A 16835-nucleotide genomic window follows, 5' to 3' on the forward strand; every position below is an offset into this window, starting at 1 on the left:
ATTGATCAATTAATTGTTAATTAATATACACAGAAAAATATAGTAAAAATTACAAAAATGTTTTTATAATTTTGGATTATACAGAAAGAATTATAATCCAAATTATCATATATTTATTTAAAAAATACAATGCACGTTTGATTTTTTACTACGAAATTATTATAATTATTTGAACATTTTTTATATCGTTGGATAAGTCATCAAATGTGCTACTTCTTTAGTAATTTATATTATAATTTCATTGTAGTTTATTTCTCTTTTTACAAGAAAAAAAAGGAAATATAATTTTAATGTAATTTTTATGAGAAAACAATTTCTCCATATATAAGCAATTGCATCCAAGTTTAATTAATAATTAATGTTATTAATGAGATTATTTATAATTTTATGGATGATGTTTGATTAATTTTGATTACTGATTCGCCAATTATTTTAGTCAAAGAAAATTTGTATCGATTTAAACCTGGCACTGACGATAATGACGATGTCATTTAGCGCTTTTGACGTAAGTATTTTCTATATCACGAAACATGTGACTGACTTTTAACGCGACGGACATATGTATACTTAAATTCGCCATATAAGTATCCTTTTGGATATAGGGAGACCCAAATGTTGACTCCAGAAATCGACTAAATATACTTCTCTCGTTTCTAGCGTCAATATTGATTCTGGGAGTTGGACGAAACGAAGCATCTCGTTGGCTTCGTATACTCCTTTTAACGAGGAGAAAGAAAAGAAAAAAACTCCGAAATGGAGAGCGAGAGAGAAACTGGTGTGGCGATATAAAAAAGAGTTCCAGAACGCTTACGGATGAGACCGATGAAAACATAGTAAATCTTAAAGATACGATGTTCTCTTCGAAATCTTGAAGAATATTTTTCTTTCAACATATTCTTCTCTTTCTCTAGTCGTCTCCTTTTCTCTTTTTCAATCCTTTTCTCACTCTCCCTCTCTCTTCGATCTTTCTTGTCTTCTCTTTCTTTCTGTTTGATGTTACCATTTAAGTACGCAATCTGAAGAAAAGTGAAAGGAAATTCTGCGCGAGTATATATTGGACGTCTAACTTTGTGAAACTTCGTTAGGCCGGCCCTATCCTTTTCTTTCATTATTTTAAAGAAGAGGGTGAATCAATGAAATTTCTCACGTTTCTTCTCACGTGATAAAAATAGTGCTAATCTATCTCGGAAAGCATAAAAAACATTTTGACTATCGCAGCTTCATTTTTATTTGCTCGGTAATATTTATTTGCATTATTTGCCGATAAAACTGCCGAAAAAAACCTATTATTTTATTAAATATATTACTGCAGATAATATCTATCAGTATTAACATATTACAATACATTATTACATATAGATTTTATAAGGAATTCGATAACGAAGCATTAATCTGCGCGATAAATTATTTGTATCGTGGTAAGAGTTTTAACGAAGTTGGAAATCGGAATAGATGAGTTTGCCTTATCTTTGGGAAGGTTCATCTTTTATTATATTCAATAAAATACTCGCTCCGCTTTATAGCGCGCGTATCCATTTATTTCTTACTCCCGAGCAGCAGTAACGACATTTCTCGCAATAAATCTCCGACGCTCAAATTTTAATGTCTTCTCACTTAGCAAATTAAACGGAGCGAGTAGCTTGAGTTCGAGAGCGAACCGCTTTACAAGGTTATGCAGAAATTGCACGTAAACGGAAAAAAAGATTTGCTAATACATGGACAAATAAAATTATTAACTGCAGGAGCAAATCTTCTTGCTTTCATAGCAAAGTTATTTAGTTATGATAGCTAAAAATTTTGCTAATGTACTACATATTAGCAAATCTTTTAGCTATCACTACTAAACTCCTGCAGTTAATATTTTTAGTTGTCCACATATTAGCAAATCTTTTTTTTTCCGTGTAGAGTCCCGTTTTTTATAGCTGGTTCATTTTTGTTTGCGAATTGCGAATCGCAGGTAAAAGTAGAATAATTTTCATAAATAAACTGCAACTGGAAAGGTCACGAGCGCGCGTCTCGCCAATTGTAAAAACCTTTTCACGCGAACTTTGTAATAATATAAATATGTCACGTGCAGAGGCCGTAGTTTTTCTTTCTAAGAGACATGAGTATTTAAAATATGCAAATACGATCCTCCGAGGAGAGGTTTACTGAGCTAACTCTTTTGTGCGCATCCTGTGTTCCATCAAATGAAAGTGTGTCGTCTTAACCAACTTCTCTTTTACAAAATTACAATCAGAATTAAGAATCGCATTAAGGTATAAAATATATATTTCATGTTTACTTTCTCATTATTGCTAATTTGCTATAAATTATTCACATAATATTCAGTTTTGGTAAAGTAACGAGAGTGAGAACATACTGAGAATATTATATCGGTTGCACACGTGAATAAATAATATTGTAATTGACAATATCAGTCGACAGATTTGGGGCGCTTGATTGATGACGAAGCAAAGTTTCTAAAAGTTGCTTTCAAAGAAGTGAAGTGTACTGATTTATATACTCACTTCTGTTATGTATCGGCTCGGAAACCAAGTTTTGTGTCAGGTTGTTCTTCGATGTGTGTGTGCACATACTGAAATTCATAAATGCCTTACTATTCCTCTTAGATCGAGTTATTAAACATTTTTTACTACGGGAATTCTTTTCTAAGTTTCACAATGTTTTTCCTCTTCTTCTTATTTTTATCATTATGGCATTATCTGGTTTTTTACCTATCGTCCATACGCCAATACATAATTTTTTGTTCAAAAATATATTCATTGAATCAAATTAATTTTTGCGTTAGTTATCTGTAACATGAACAAACAGTTTTTCTTATTGACGTAAATAAAGCGTCAAGCTGTTAAAAAAAATCAACTGCTTTGAAACATCCTTGCCGTTTGCTGATTAATCAACAATCATGATAAACATGTATCTAGAAACGAATATATCTGGTCGAAAATGTTCAATAATTCTTGATCTAGGCAATGGTAAGACATTTATAAATTCCAACAGATGAACTTGACGAAAATTTCTCGATAGAATGAGGTTTCTTAAAATCGATTTAGAATGTTGACTATATTATTTATTTATTTCATTATTCATTTATTCATTTACATATTTATTTATTTATTTATTTATTTACGAGAATGCAATCTTTTCTATATATAAAGTAGATAACATAGATGTGTTACAAATAGAATTAAAATGTAATTTTTATATAAAACATTTTTATAAAAAATATGCAAAGACCACATGAAGTAAAGATAATAATATGTTAATAATAAAGTGCACGAATAAACAACGGTGAATGCAATGGAACGCTTAAAATTTATCGACTTTGAGGAGAAATCACACGAATATAAACTGCGGCACGAATAATTAGTTATTCGCGTAATGGGGGAGATCAGCATTGTTTAAATTAGATTTATACACACACGAGACCGTTAAAGAGAAAGCGTACGTAACAATCTACAACGAGCATTAAAGTTTACTAAAGCAAATAAATACGAGTGGTGTGTATTGCCGACAATTATATTATATAAAAATGTTGTATTAAGGTATATATGTAATATTATATCATCAAGAATATTTTTTTATGCGTATCTGAAGCAAAATGCTTGTGTGGTTTATTTTTTAATCGAATATTTTCCTTTAAATATTTTTATTTTCCAATATAGTTAATATAAAATTTTATATTTTTGTTTCTTCTCCTTATTGTAAAAAGTGTGATTATTGCCCGTTATTTTCTCAATATTGGACTAACTCTGGTCGATATTACAAGTTCGTTCTTCTAAAAGTAAAAACCCATCTGAAAAGTAAATATCCTCATTTACGAAACCTAACGTCGTGATAAAATTTCGCGATTAAATGTCCGAAAGGAATGTAATCAACCCCTCATTTACAGTAATCTACTGCTATAACAGAAGGGCAGGGCTATCGTGTACACGAGGATGGATGTTTATCGTGGAGCAACATTTTAGTATATCGATAACTTTATGGGCGAATTTCACGATAAAAGTATCTCGATAGATGACCTTTACAAGAACGAGGTCGATGCTTTCTACGTGTTCTGTTTGCAATTACTGAAAATGTTTGTCATTTATTTCTGAGTGGGTTGATTAGTTTTATTAAGCGCGAGCGCTTAAATTACAAATGTTCTTGCACAATAAAAATACGTGCGAGAATGAATTGAGGCATTGCTTAATATATGACAAAAATTATATAAAATTTTAAAGTTGATATTTCGAATATAAATTAGCTTGTCAAACGCTGTCAGTTAAGAGGATGCTGAAGCTGAAAACTTTACCGAGAGTTACTGATGTTTTTCTGCAAAGTTTACGTCGTATTAATTATACAGAATTACAAGTGCTTTTACGCAATGAAAGTGCGAAAATAAATAGGAGCGTTGCTCAATATGATGAGAACGAAAAATAATGTTTAATGTAAAATCTCAAGCTACCAGGTAGTGTAATATTTGTCTAATCTGTAGCTTGTACATATCGAAATTGTGGATATTTAAGAAAAATTTGGAAGAACATTATTGCACCTTCGCATTTAAATTCAGAAGCTTAAGAATATCGGAAAAGTTTGCAGAAAGATTAATACACATGCGTAATTAGGTTTTCCGTTGAAAATGGTAAAACAATATACATTTACGTATGTTCTTTATATATAATATTTACTAAAAGAAAAGCGTGATTGTATTATATTGTTTCTACGTTATCGATATTGTTTGAGTTCGTTATCGACTTCAGCATTCTCTTTAAAGTAAATTAATTCTCCCGATACGAAAGATCTGTAACTTATATATACTGGACGCGAGTTTGCTTCGTTTAGAAAAATTTCAAAGAACATTGCTGTACCTTTAAATCTGAATTTAGAAGCTTGAAAATATCGAAAAAGTTTGCAGAAAGATTTATATATGTATGCGTGGTTAGGTTTTTCGTTAAATATAAACAAGTAACATACATTTACTTAAGATTTATATTTACAAGAAATACAAAAAGGATAACGTGATTATGTTAGTGACGATCGCTTCTACATTGACATTTTTGGAAGAGCAGTTCGTTATCGACTCCAGCATCCTCTTAATTCCATCTTAAATATTTCTTAAGAATTGACCTTGTTCCCGTCGGATACTTGCAATATATTTTACTTTTATTATAGGTCTTCTTAAATTAGAATCCTATCTAGGCTTGATGTAATATGATAAATTGCATATTCGACAGGTACCTTCCAAGCCTTATTCGGCGTTCAAGGTAAAATCACATCCCTTGAAGTTATATTCACGGCATGGTCGTGAATATAAATTTGAATCTTACAAAGAGGTATTATACTCCAAGAGGTATTATACGTAGTTATCCTCCAAGCGTTCAAAAAGAAAATACTTTGACTTATAAGAAGATATTTGTATTAACCTAATAACTTTGGCATCAGGACTACTATCATATTATAAAATACAGGAAAGTGGATCAATTTGTTAATCGAAATAGGCAAAATCAGCGGAGAACGAATATCGAAGTTAATATATTGAAGTTCCGACATCAATATTTACTTCTCGTAGATTTCCTCGAAACGAGAAACTGAAACAACTTTTTATCGTCATTCCCAACGTTGAGGATATTTTTGTGAAAGTGTTTTCGCATCGCGACGTCGAAGTTATGAAATATCAGATATCAGATATCAGATATTATATCTGAGAAAAAGATATTTTTTCGAATGTATCTTTGTTTGACCAACTTTGGAATCTTTTTATCATCTTTCACCATCTTTTTACCAACTTCAAAGCTAGAATAGGCCGGGCTATTGGAAAATGAGTTACAGCACGCCAAATTTTGGGGACAGTGACTTTTTGTACAGAATTTTGTTAACTTCAAATGAATTTGAAGCTTTGGAACGCGACATCATTTTCATCATCCCAATATTGATGACGTAAGGGATGACCTTTCGCGTCAAATATGGAAAGTCAGCGCGATTCACATTCTATTTCTCCCTATCGCACACGATCTCTAAACGGACATTGGAAGATTGTCCCGATGATGTATGTGACCCGCTTTAGTGAGGATTCCTGTAAACGATCCATCTCGGTTAAATCAGCATCACCTTTCGTGATTGAGTGCATTAGAATGGAAGATATGGCTCGCTTAAGTATGAAAAGTTTTCTCTTAACATTACTTTTTGTGATACTTATGTTTACTTTTTGTCTGGACAAAATCTGACTACATTATTATCTTTTGTGTATTGATGCGACACTATTTGATGTGTCTTATATAATTTGTACAAAATATAATCTAAATAGAACACAAAATACCGAAGAAAAGCAGACAACACTAAAATATTTCATCACTCATATTCCGCAAGTTCGTATTTCACGTACGAGTGAAAGTTCCATTATTATTTAAAAATATAGTAATAATTTAAGAGTTGTAAAAGATTTGAATAGTTTGGCTTGGGAAATAATCACGACACTAAGTAGCTGGATTTAATTTGCAGCGAGACACTAGTAAAAAAAAAACAACAAACTGTTAGAAACGCGGTCACAGGCGATAAACGGCTCTTCTTTGTGAATACGTGTGCGGTACAGGAGTTGTCGTTAGGAAAGTGCGGAAAACAGAAATATCGAAGTTGCGTTCTTATGTATTCTTTATTCATTTGTTAATGATATAGTTAAATTGTTTTGTGTCGTTCAATCGAATTTATTGAATAATTACCATAATACATAATTTTATAAGCTCCTCAGAAGAGAATTTTCGATAAATAGCTTTGGAATCAAAGATAAATTTTTCCAGTAAGCTTACAACAATTATTCTTTGACACAATTATTTTTATACGGAAAATATAAATGCATTCGTCACAAATTCATGCAATTGTGACCTCTCATCAGATACCACAATCGACTTGCGAAGATTGTATTATGTTGCAATAAATATCGCCTACAGAGTCCGCTTATAGAGCTTCAAAGTTTGGAATCAATCGCGGGAAAGGGATGTCACTCGTTAAAATACAGGCAAGTTGGTGCTTCCTGTAGAGCCGTGCGAGCCGCCCCGCAGTTGCAAAGCGTCCCTGAGAAATCCATATTCTCGCGGGTGCGCTTGCTCTATTTGCCGCGCGCGACAGGATATTGAAACCCCGTCCTGTTATCGCTATGCCAAGATTCCCTCAACTACCCCGTGTGCCAACGCCGGTACCAAGCGGTCCTTTCATCGACAGTTACGTGTCGTAAATTCTGACGATGTGCGTTATATCGAAGTTGGCGCGGCTTGGAAACTTTCGATGTTTCTTATTGCGTGTCGTGTGAGCCGTTGGTAACGTTATTCCATTTTAGAGGGTGTCGCCCTTGCTGACTCGCTCGGCGGCTCCTCTTTACTACTCCCCTGTTGGCTCTTCCACTCCCGAGTTTTCCATCATCCCTTAAATCGTATTTCCTTTGATCGACTCGGTTTTTCCTTCTGCCGTCGAGTCTCGTGTTAGCCTTCGGTTTAGTATCATATGATAAAAGGCTAGGCGAGTGAAAGAGGAAGATAAAAATGGAGATAGGGAGAAAAGAGAGAGAGAGAGAGAGAGGGGTGAGGGAGGGATGGAGAGAGGGAGGGGAGAGAGGGATAGGGGGAGAGAGAGAGAGAGAGAGAGAGAGGGGGGGGATTAGACGAGAAATGAATCACGTGACACTTTAAGCATGCGAGAGAAGCTGCTCGCGTAGAGTTACGACTTCATTTCTGAATCTTTTAGCGCCGACGCGTTTGGTGTCACAACGCGTTTTCGATAATTAGGGAGAGACATTACCGTCGTGCGAATTCAGAACTAGCTCAGTGGCCCAAGCACTGCTATTTAGTATTGCGTTATTTTCTATGAAAAACAGTATTCTCCAAATGTTATGTTATGTATATTTCAACAATACAAAATTTTATTTTTCATTTAAATCTACTTCTCTGCGTTGCAATGAAATGATTAATTCTGGCTTGTAAACGATTAACGTCTTGGTTTCTAGTCTGCATGTGAATGCACGCTTCTGTGAGACCTGAACGAATATGCGATTGCTCACGAACTTTCGCAAAGGGCCTGGGGCAATTTTAAAATAGTGCAAATCTGTCTGTGGGTTTTATTGCGCTCTGTTGGCTTATAGATTAGCTTTTCTATATCTTTCATAACAAATGTGTTTAGAATTATAGATTTTCAACAAAATAATAGCAGTTCAAAAGTGCCCGCGTCTGAACAGACTCAGATTGTACTGCATGTCCTAAAAATATACATGTTTGTACTTAAGTAGATATTTTGATTTTGCTCAATATTTTATTAATGTTTACTTTGATACGTTGAAGCTTATATTAAGTCCTTTTGGTTCTATTTAGCTTATGAGCTTTCCCAAGAAGTCCTCTTTAGAACTTATGGAAAATGGCACTTTGTGCATGTTGTACCATTTAGAGGCGCTAGATAGGATTTCAGTTTTCATGTATACTAAATATACATTGATCCTATAGAATATACAGTTGTTAGAAAGTTTAGGTTGAAAATAGGGCTAAAATGTCGACCCAGGTATGTAGAAGGTTAACCTTTATGGTAAATAGGTATTTTCGGCATCTTAATAGGGTAAATAGGGCGGTCACTCATATTTTCGTCAATTTATAATTGTTGAAAAATTTTGAAAAAATTTATATAGCTTCCTTCAAGTGTTAATTAATAAATGAAGCCATTAAAAAAAGTAAGATATATATGACTTTTTAATTGGTTGTTGAACAACTACGAAAAAATTACTTTGTTTAAAAAATCATAATTTCTGTAATTTCTTATAAAATAGATTTATGGCTTATATTTAATATTATTATATTTAATTGTGATTTATATTTATATATAAAATTGTAACAATTAATAAAAAACATAGTTTATTATGATATAATGAAAAAAATTGAAATATTTTGACATCTAAAAATGTTAAGAAAATAAGGCAAAATAATATAAAAGAAAACATTTTTAAATATTATATAAAAGTAAAAAAAGAAGGAACACAAGAAATTGGCAAAGAAATATATACATTTGCAAGAACTTTGTTAACCGTTCCTGTGTTTGTCCAGTTCAACGACTTTATTAATATTTAAAAATGTCCTATAAGTTAAATAACTTAAAAAATGACTGAAATATAAAGTATATAAATAAAAGCAAATTTTCACTTACCTATGTAAAAAGTATACATTTTAGTCAATAATGGAGTTACTCGCGTTTGGTTGGTTTGTTACTATTCAGACAATAACCGACGAATTTTGTTACTGAACCCGAAATGCTCTTGCTATATTATCTAACTTCTTTTTAGAGTACAAAAAGCCTCAGAAATTCCGTGAGCAGAAATGCAAAGCTGTTAAGAGTATTCGGACACGAATAATCTCTCTATTCGCTCTGAGGGTGAAATTTATGTCTATACATAAGCACACACGCACCCATCGCTCTAGAAATTTCTATGCAAGAGCATGCGCGCTGGCGTAATTGGAAAATGAGCGATTCCGGCGACAATTAAAATTTACATAACACGCTCTACGCGCCGCGCGTCAACCCGATAGACCGGACAGTTAATTATACATCGTGCAATTAGGGTCAGTGAGAGAAGAAACGCGTCGGCGATGTCTACGCAATTTATTGTACAAAGATAAATGAACAATGGTGAGGTCGCGCGCCGAGGTGCGACCATGACAGAGAATGATTTGCGTATTCACGAGGTGGATGGTAACGCAGCCGAACGGGGAAGATGCTTCGAGGGAAAAGGAGGGGGTGAGCTGCTATTTGGCGGCGTACCACGTCGATTGGAAGAGGGCCAGAGGCTTCCGAACGTTCCCTCGCGCGTGCACGTTTTCAATTTCTTCTTCTCCGTCCGTCTCTCGTCTGACTCGTCGTATTTCTTCTTGTCACAATCATCGGCACGGCGCGACTGTGCGTGTGACGGCTTGTTATTTCGGTGCCGTGACCCCGACGAGTGGACGCCTTGACCCGTCGTCGTCGATTCGATTTCCCTTCGCCTCCTTGATCGTCGACCGTGATCCTCGAGCTCGGATTGGCCGGCAACTCGCGAGCCGCGAACGAATTCTGATTTTCCTGATTTTCGTCTCTGATGAATGTTATCTGCAACAGTTTGCCGTTTCTGACGTGGTCTTCTCTGCGTGTGAAGGGAGGTTGGACGATCGAGTCGAGCGACGTGTCCGTGATGATGCATGATTTTGAAGGGGTGAATATATCCTCAATACGACTAATCCAGCCGAATGCGATCGCTTAGTCCTTAGCCTCTCTTCGCATGATGTCTTTTCTTTTTTCTTTGGGAGGATTCACGTTGCTCTCTCTAACACTACTCGCTGTACTCGATCGACTCCTCGTACTCCATCGATTGTTGAGACTTGGTGGACGAGGAAGTGACGGATTTAACCGAGGTCGACGACTCCACGACTGACTTTGACTGGACGCTTTGTACGGATTTCGTCGACGAAACGGACTTCGTCGCGGACGACACGTTCATAGATTGCTCGACGAGGCTGCTGGACGAGTCGTTTGCTGAAAGAACAGTGAATTATTCCTCTATATGTGCGAATTATATCCCGAGGATCCTCGTCGAAGATCGATCACCGGGTTTCACGGGCATTTATTTATACGTGATATTCCGCGGAATCGCAATTAACGCGTTTAATTAATGTCGATTGAAGCTAAGGGCTAATTGATATTATGCGAAAATAGACAGAGCGTGATCTGCCGTGGGTACCGGTTAATAATGGGAAACGTTGTGAACGTAGGGTAAACAACGATAGCGGACAACGGAAAACCAATAGATGTGAAATCAGTGGACAATCACAGTACGTTACAAATAGCGGTGAATAATTGATGAATCACGAACAGCTGCCACTGTAACAATACGTCATTATGTGAACGCAACGGCAACGTTGCTCGTTCAATATAACGAGCGCGGTTATCAGATTAGACAAAGGTGAAGAGCGAACGACGCCATTATTCGGCCGCATATTCGACGAGATTACGATTCTCCTCATCCTCGCGCGCGCGTGAGCTAACGAAAATTGCGCGTGCCGTATCGAACACCGTCGAATAATGGAGCCAATCCCGGGAGAAAAAGCTCTCGGATAATTGGGTGTCGATTTTTTCACCATCGAATGTTACATCAGCTCTGCAGAGTGCTTCAGAGCGCTTCAGAGCGACGGATTAAAAACGTATTCGCTATCGGTAGCGCGCAACAACAATCGAATTCTGCGACTGCCGGGTACCTGCGTTTTCCACGTTGGAATTTGCACATAGCGCTTTGAAGCGTGACCTCGCGATGCGAAAAATCCAATGCCGATCGAGAGCTTACCTTTGACGATTTCCATGACGGCACTCTTGCACGCTTTCCGGCTACGACTAAGACGCGAATCACCCGGGATCGAATTCGCGAATGGTCGGAAGCACCTCGGAGCTTCGAGTTATTCTAAACCGGCGGGCGCGCGACGGCAGAGAGGGAAAGTCTACGATCACGTGGCAGAAGAGATGAACAAGTGAGGAACGTCAGGAACCGTAGCGTGAAAATATTCGTGGAATCCCAGCCAGCCGGTGGCGGCGCGTAATGTGGAGCTGAGTCAATGCTCCTCGTTTCGCGACAAGCTGCCGCCGCGGGTGATCGCCCACAATATTTCGCTCTTATCCGATGATTTTCAGAAATAATATTTGAGAGGTTCGTTGCCGAAACTGACGCCTGACGGCACAACGGCGCGTAATCGAAAGTAAATAAAGACACGCGTCTAATCCGACTTACGTTGAAATTTTGTCATTTCTTTATGCTAATTATTTCTCGTGAGAGATCACGCACAGAGTATCGCCGATCGTGTAATCAATGTGAAATTGCGCGAATACATATGATCCTTTGTTGATGTTCAAATCACAACGGAGTGCGTGCTTGATTGCACACAGTTATAAATAATCTTTCGACACATGCAAGTAGACTACACTTTGAACGCCAATTTCTTCGACGCTGATATTTGAGCTGGGACATAGCATTTCGATGTTTACATATCTGTTGCACTATTCTAAGAATTAATTCGCACTCTAATACGCGAGCATTTGCACAACTGTTACCAACAGAATGCGAGGCACAGCTGTTTGCAGTATCCGCGACCGTTCGACATGTGAGTCACGCTAATGTGCACGCAGCTTTATTTGTTCTATTTCCTTCTTCTCCGTCAGGTCGTTCGCCCTGATTTACATTTATTCAAACATCTCATAAAATATGCTGTCCTTTGCCCTTTCCACGAATATATACACGATCTCCTAATGCAAACTTTTATATTTATCAAACAACGAACACGTGAAATGCATAAATGATGAGCTCTTTAGAAAAAAATATCGCCAGAACGTTTTAACGGGAATAAATACTAAAATGGATCAATGATAAATATGTAATATGAATATGGTAAATAAAGAACTTTTCATAAATTTGGAAGTAGCGGCTTTTATATGATTCTAGAAAATTTCTACACAACGTTTGACAAATTTGTCAAATATTATTTTATGTTTCGTTCTCTCTGCGAAATATATGGGCATGATTTTATAAAATTCCGCGTGCGTTAGGTTCGACAACGGCGCGGCGTACGCGATATTTTGGCAAGTGCAAATGACGTGTCATGCACGAGTAATAGGAGGTGTCGCAATAAATGTCATATCATTTATTTACTCTATACCATTTCGAGTATATACGTTCTTATACGAAAAGTGCTAGACACGAAGTATTCTACCGCAATGACACAGCTACAGGAAATATATATTTGTATTGTATATGGTTCATGTCCTTCTTGCTGACACTACATTCATGCGGAAAACGCGCGATATAAACGTAGCTTTTAAAATGCAACATTTTACGCGCCACTTGTTTATGTAACTTCATGTACTTCACACGATACCAAACGGTATTATGACATTTTAGATCATAAAGTGTTACATGTAACATCGTTATGATTGCACTAGATTGTAATTAGAAAGTATTGGAATCTCAGAACGTTGAAAACTTTGAATATCCAGTGCTACATTGAGAAATAAATTCTTCGCAAATTTTGTGAAATATAAAATTTATTTTTGTGAAATAAAACTTACTTTCATAAATAGATATTATATTCCACAAATCAATTTTCAAGTATTCTTTTCTTTCAAGGTACGCTTTGAGAAGCTTGTAATTTCGATCTTTTCGATCGACATTTATGAATTTGCCTGCATGTTGAACAAGCTGATTTTAGGCCAGTATCAATAGTTATCATATGAAACTCGTCTCTAATGAGATACTCAGATTTTGATTTCAGATTTAAATGAGAATTTTTTAGTTAAATCGCGGTTAGAGATATACAAAAATATCACATATATTATAATTTAATTGAAAGAGCTCGCATCTAACTCTGAATACAAATCTGAGTATCTCATATGAAACAAGTTCCAGCTGACGACTATTAATATGGGCTTTAATCACAGATTTTTCGACGCATAGGTTTTGACTGGTTGTTGTGCAACAAGAATTTCATCTCAAGAAAATTGAAATTCCCTTCGGGGTGTTCAGAACAGCGTGCCATAGGCGCGAATACAGTCACGTATATACGATGTCACTGCGGAAATCACTTCGATAAACAAGCGCGCACTTGCCACGGCGTTGTAACGCTTTTCACGAAAGGGAAGCTCACGGATAAGCGCGCCGTTTCTCTGAATAATGGCGAAAAGTTACGGCACGGTTGGTCGACACTAGAATAGAAAGCAGTACGCTAAACGACTATTACAGCGGCGAAACCATGAGAATTAAACCACGCCCGAGAGTTTGCGGATTCTAATGCTTTTGTGGTCATAAGAGATGTTTCATTCGCGCAGTTGTGGTGTCGGTGCGTTTAAAATTTAACGGTATGCAAATTCTGTGTAACGTAACGAGCATCCCGAAAAATTAGGTGTGCTTTCTGTGTAAAGACTGGTTTGTCTTTTTTCCCTTGGTATTTTACATTTCTATCATGTGCGAAGAAAATATACGTTGGATATATACTTTTTTGACGAATCTATATCGTGCTCCTGATAAAGTGCGATCTTTATTTTGTTAAAAGCTCGTTTATACAGAAAAATTCTTCTTTTCATAAAAGCATTGTTGCGTTTCTAAAAGAAATGTTAAAATTACTTTTTAAATAGAGAACTTAAAATTTTATTGTGCGAAAGAGAAGAATGAATTTTTCATGAATTATGTGCCCGTAGCGAGCCCTTTGTCATTTTCTGATATAAGAATTTGAATTCAAATGGATAATATAATTTTTAATATTGTCTGAAAAAGAGAAAGAGAGAGAGAGGGAGAGAGGGAGAGAGGAAAGAGAGCGAAAGGCTTCTTTGATATGTGGAAGGTGGTTGAAATTCGTTTGGTATGCGTTTATCGTTCATGCGAAATCTGCATTTCATTTCTCAGGCGCATGGAGACATGATTCATATCGCGCAGCTTCCTTGCTGCTTTTCCAGTGAAAAATCGTCACCGATGAATCAATACTCACACTTGTATTTCCACGCTCGGGAAACTTTTCTAAATAATATTTGCGCATACAACCCAATATTATGTAGTTATTCATTCCCGAAATACTATCATAAAATTTTTTATGAGATATCTTTGTTTTATATATATTTCATAATATATATTATTTAATGTATTGTAATATATATACATACATGTGTGTGTGTATGCGCATGTGTGTGTAATATACTATATATAGTACTATATATATATATACATTATATATATTTAGTTTATCATTCTTTCTTTAAGAGAGTAATGGTTATCATCAACAAAAAATACTTTCTTTTAATTTCTGATAATAGTCTTAAAATATATTTATCACAAATTTTAGAGAAGCTCGTTATCATGTACTAAGAAAAAAGAACCTATTCTGATAATAGTCTTTCTGATAATAGTCTTAAAATATATTCATCACAAATTTTAGAGAAGCTCGTTATCATGTACTAAGAAAAAAGAACCTATTCTGATAATAGTCTTTCTGATAATAGTCTTAAAATATATTCATCACAAATTTTAGAGAAGCTCGTTATCATGTACTAAGAAAAAAGAACCTATTCTGATAATAGTCTTTCTGATAATAGTCTTAAAATATATTCATCACAAATTTTAGAGAAGCTCGTTATCATGTACTAAGAAAAAAGAACCTTTTCTCTTTACAAGAATATTGTAAAATTTTATCGAAGGCAAAGTTGGTTGGCTCTGTATAGTAAACTGAATTTTTGTTTTGATTTAATATTCTCTACTGAAAAATCGCCGGTGTATATTATTTTTTTGGTATTTTTTTATTATTTTCTAATAGTAGTATATGGAAAAACAAAGTAATATCCACATTTATACCAAAAATGAACAAAATTAACAAAGCATGTGTAAAGTTAATAAAATTAGTAATATTTCGCATTTAAGTGTAACATATAAAACTATCGATCGTAAATTTTAATTTGGCACAGATTTCTTGAAAAATTTAATCTTGGCAGAGGTAACTTAGAAAATTTACTTCAATTAATAAAAATAAATCTTAATTGATTTACCTTATTTATCCTTGGGATAAAAATTTGGAGGATTATGACCAACTGAAATGCCAATTTTATATAATAGAAAATTCAGATTATGTTTTAAATTAATTTGAGTATAATTTAAATAAATATTATATTTTGAGTAAATTGGATGCTTTTATGATGAGATTATGATGGATTTGCGGATATATAAACTTATGAAATACATGAAACAGATTACATTTAATTAAATGTAGTGTGTATTTTTCTGTGTAATCATTTTTAATTTGATAACATTAAATTAATTCGTAATTCATTACTGCTTAAATTGATCATCGCGTCTGCACTCATCTTATCTAATTTTAGATCTTCTTTCATTGTTAAACAATCAAGTAAATTCTTGAGATTGCAATCATCATCTATTTGAAACGTACTCGCTAATCATCCAACCTCTCTTCTCTCTTGGAAGAAAGAATGACTCATCAACGGCGTCGTGTTTTTCGTCGATTTTCCCAACACTTTTCGCTGAGCGACCGTCATCGGTGACTCAGACGTTTGATGGTTCCCAGAAGTTCTGAGTTAGAGAAGATCTGATATTGTGGATTTCATCCAAAACGGTGCTACGACGCAGACGACGCGTTTCGACGCCGGCTGCGTTTTGCCAACGTCGCGAAATGTAATTACTCAACTTATTCTTTTGACATGCAAATGTTTAACTGTGAATCTCCTTTCGATGAAATTCCGCGGATGACATCGTTGAGTGATAAACTGCTCGATTCACTTGGCAGTAGTAATGTGCTATCTTAATACTGAAGGTTATCGGGTTATTTGTGTCGCAAAAAATTTAATTAATGAAGGAAGGACATTATAAATTGCGTAAATCTTACAAGGTTATATTAAGTTATATATATATACATACATACATACATACATACACACACACACACACACACACACACACACACACACACACACACTTATATATACACAGTTTCTATATAAAAAAAAATATATATATATATGTATATGTATATATGTACATATGTGTATGTATATATATATATATATATGTATATGTATGTATGTTTATGTATATATGTATATGTATGTATGTTTATGTATATATGTATATATGTATATATGTATATATATATATATATATAAATAAATCTTAATTAATTTACCTAGGAATTTATCCTTGGAATAAAGATTTGAAAAATTATGATCAACACATATACAAATTAAACATCTCTTTCATATTCAATATAAATTATATATATATATATATATATATATATATATATATATATATATATATATAT

The 16835-nt window shown here is 34.8% G+C and overlaps 2 protein-coding genes across 7 annotated transcripts in view; one reads left to right on the plus strand and one right to left on the minus strand.

Moving 5' to 3' along the window:
• Positions 1 to 16835, plus strand: part of LOC116851648 — a 61729-nt gene that overhangs the window by 19438 nt on the left and 25456 nt on the right. The window lies entirely within an intron of this gene.
• LOC116851649 lies at positions 9593 to 11488 on the minus strand. 2 transcript variants are annotated; one of them, XM_032831284.1, is made up of 2 exons: positions 11321 to 11488; positions 9593 to 10515 (listed from the first exon to the last, which is right to left on the minus strand). In XM_032831284.1, exon 2 carries the CDS (start codon positions 10181 to 10183, stop codon positions 9686 to 9688), a length of 498 nt encoding a protein of 165 aa, XP_032687175.1. In that variant the 5' UTR covers positions 10184 to 10515; positions 11321 to 11488; the 3' UTR covers positions 9593 to 9685. Both variants share the same exon structure in this region, with proteins under 2 accessions (XP_032687175.1, XP_032687176.1).

The sequence above is a fragment of the Odontomachus brunneus genome, unplaced genomic scaffold (genome assembly GCF_010583005.1).
Source record: "Odontomachus brunneus isolate Ranch 3 - 2012 unplaced genomic scaffold, Obru_v1 Obru_scaffold_183, whole genome shotgun sequence".
Taxonomy (NCBI): domain Eukaryota; kingdom Metazoa; phylum Arthropoda; class Insecta; order Hymenoptera; family Formicidae; genus Odontomachus; species Odontomachus brunneus.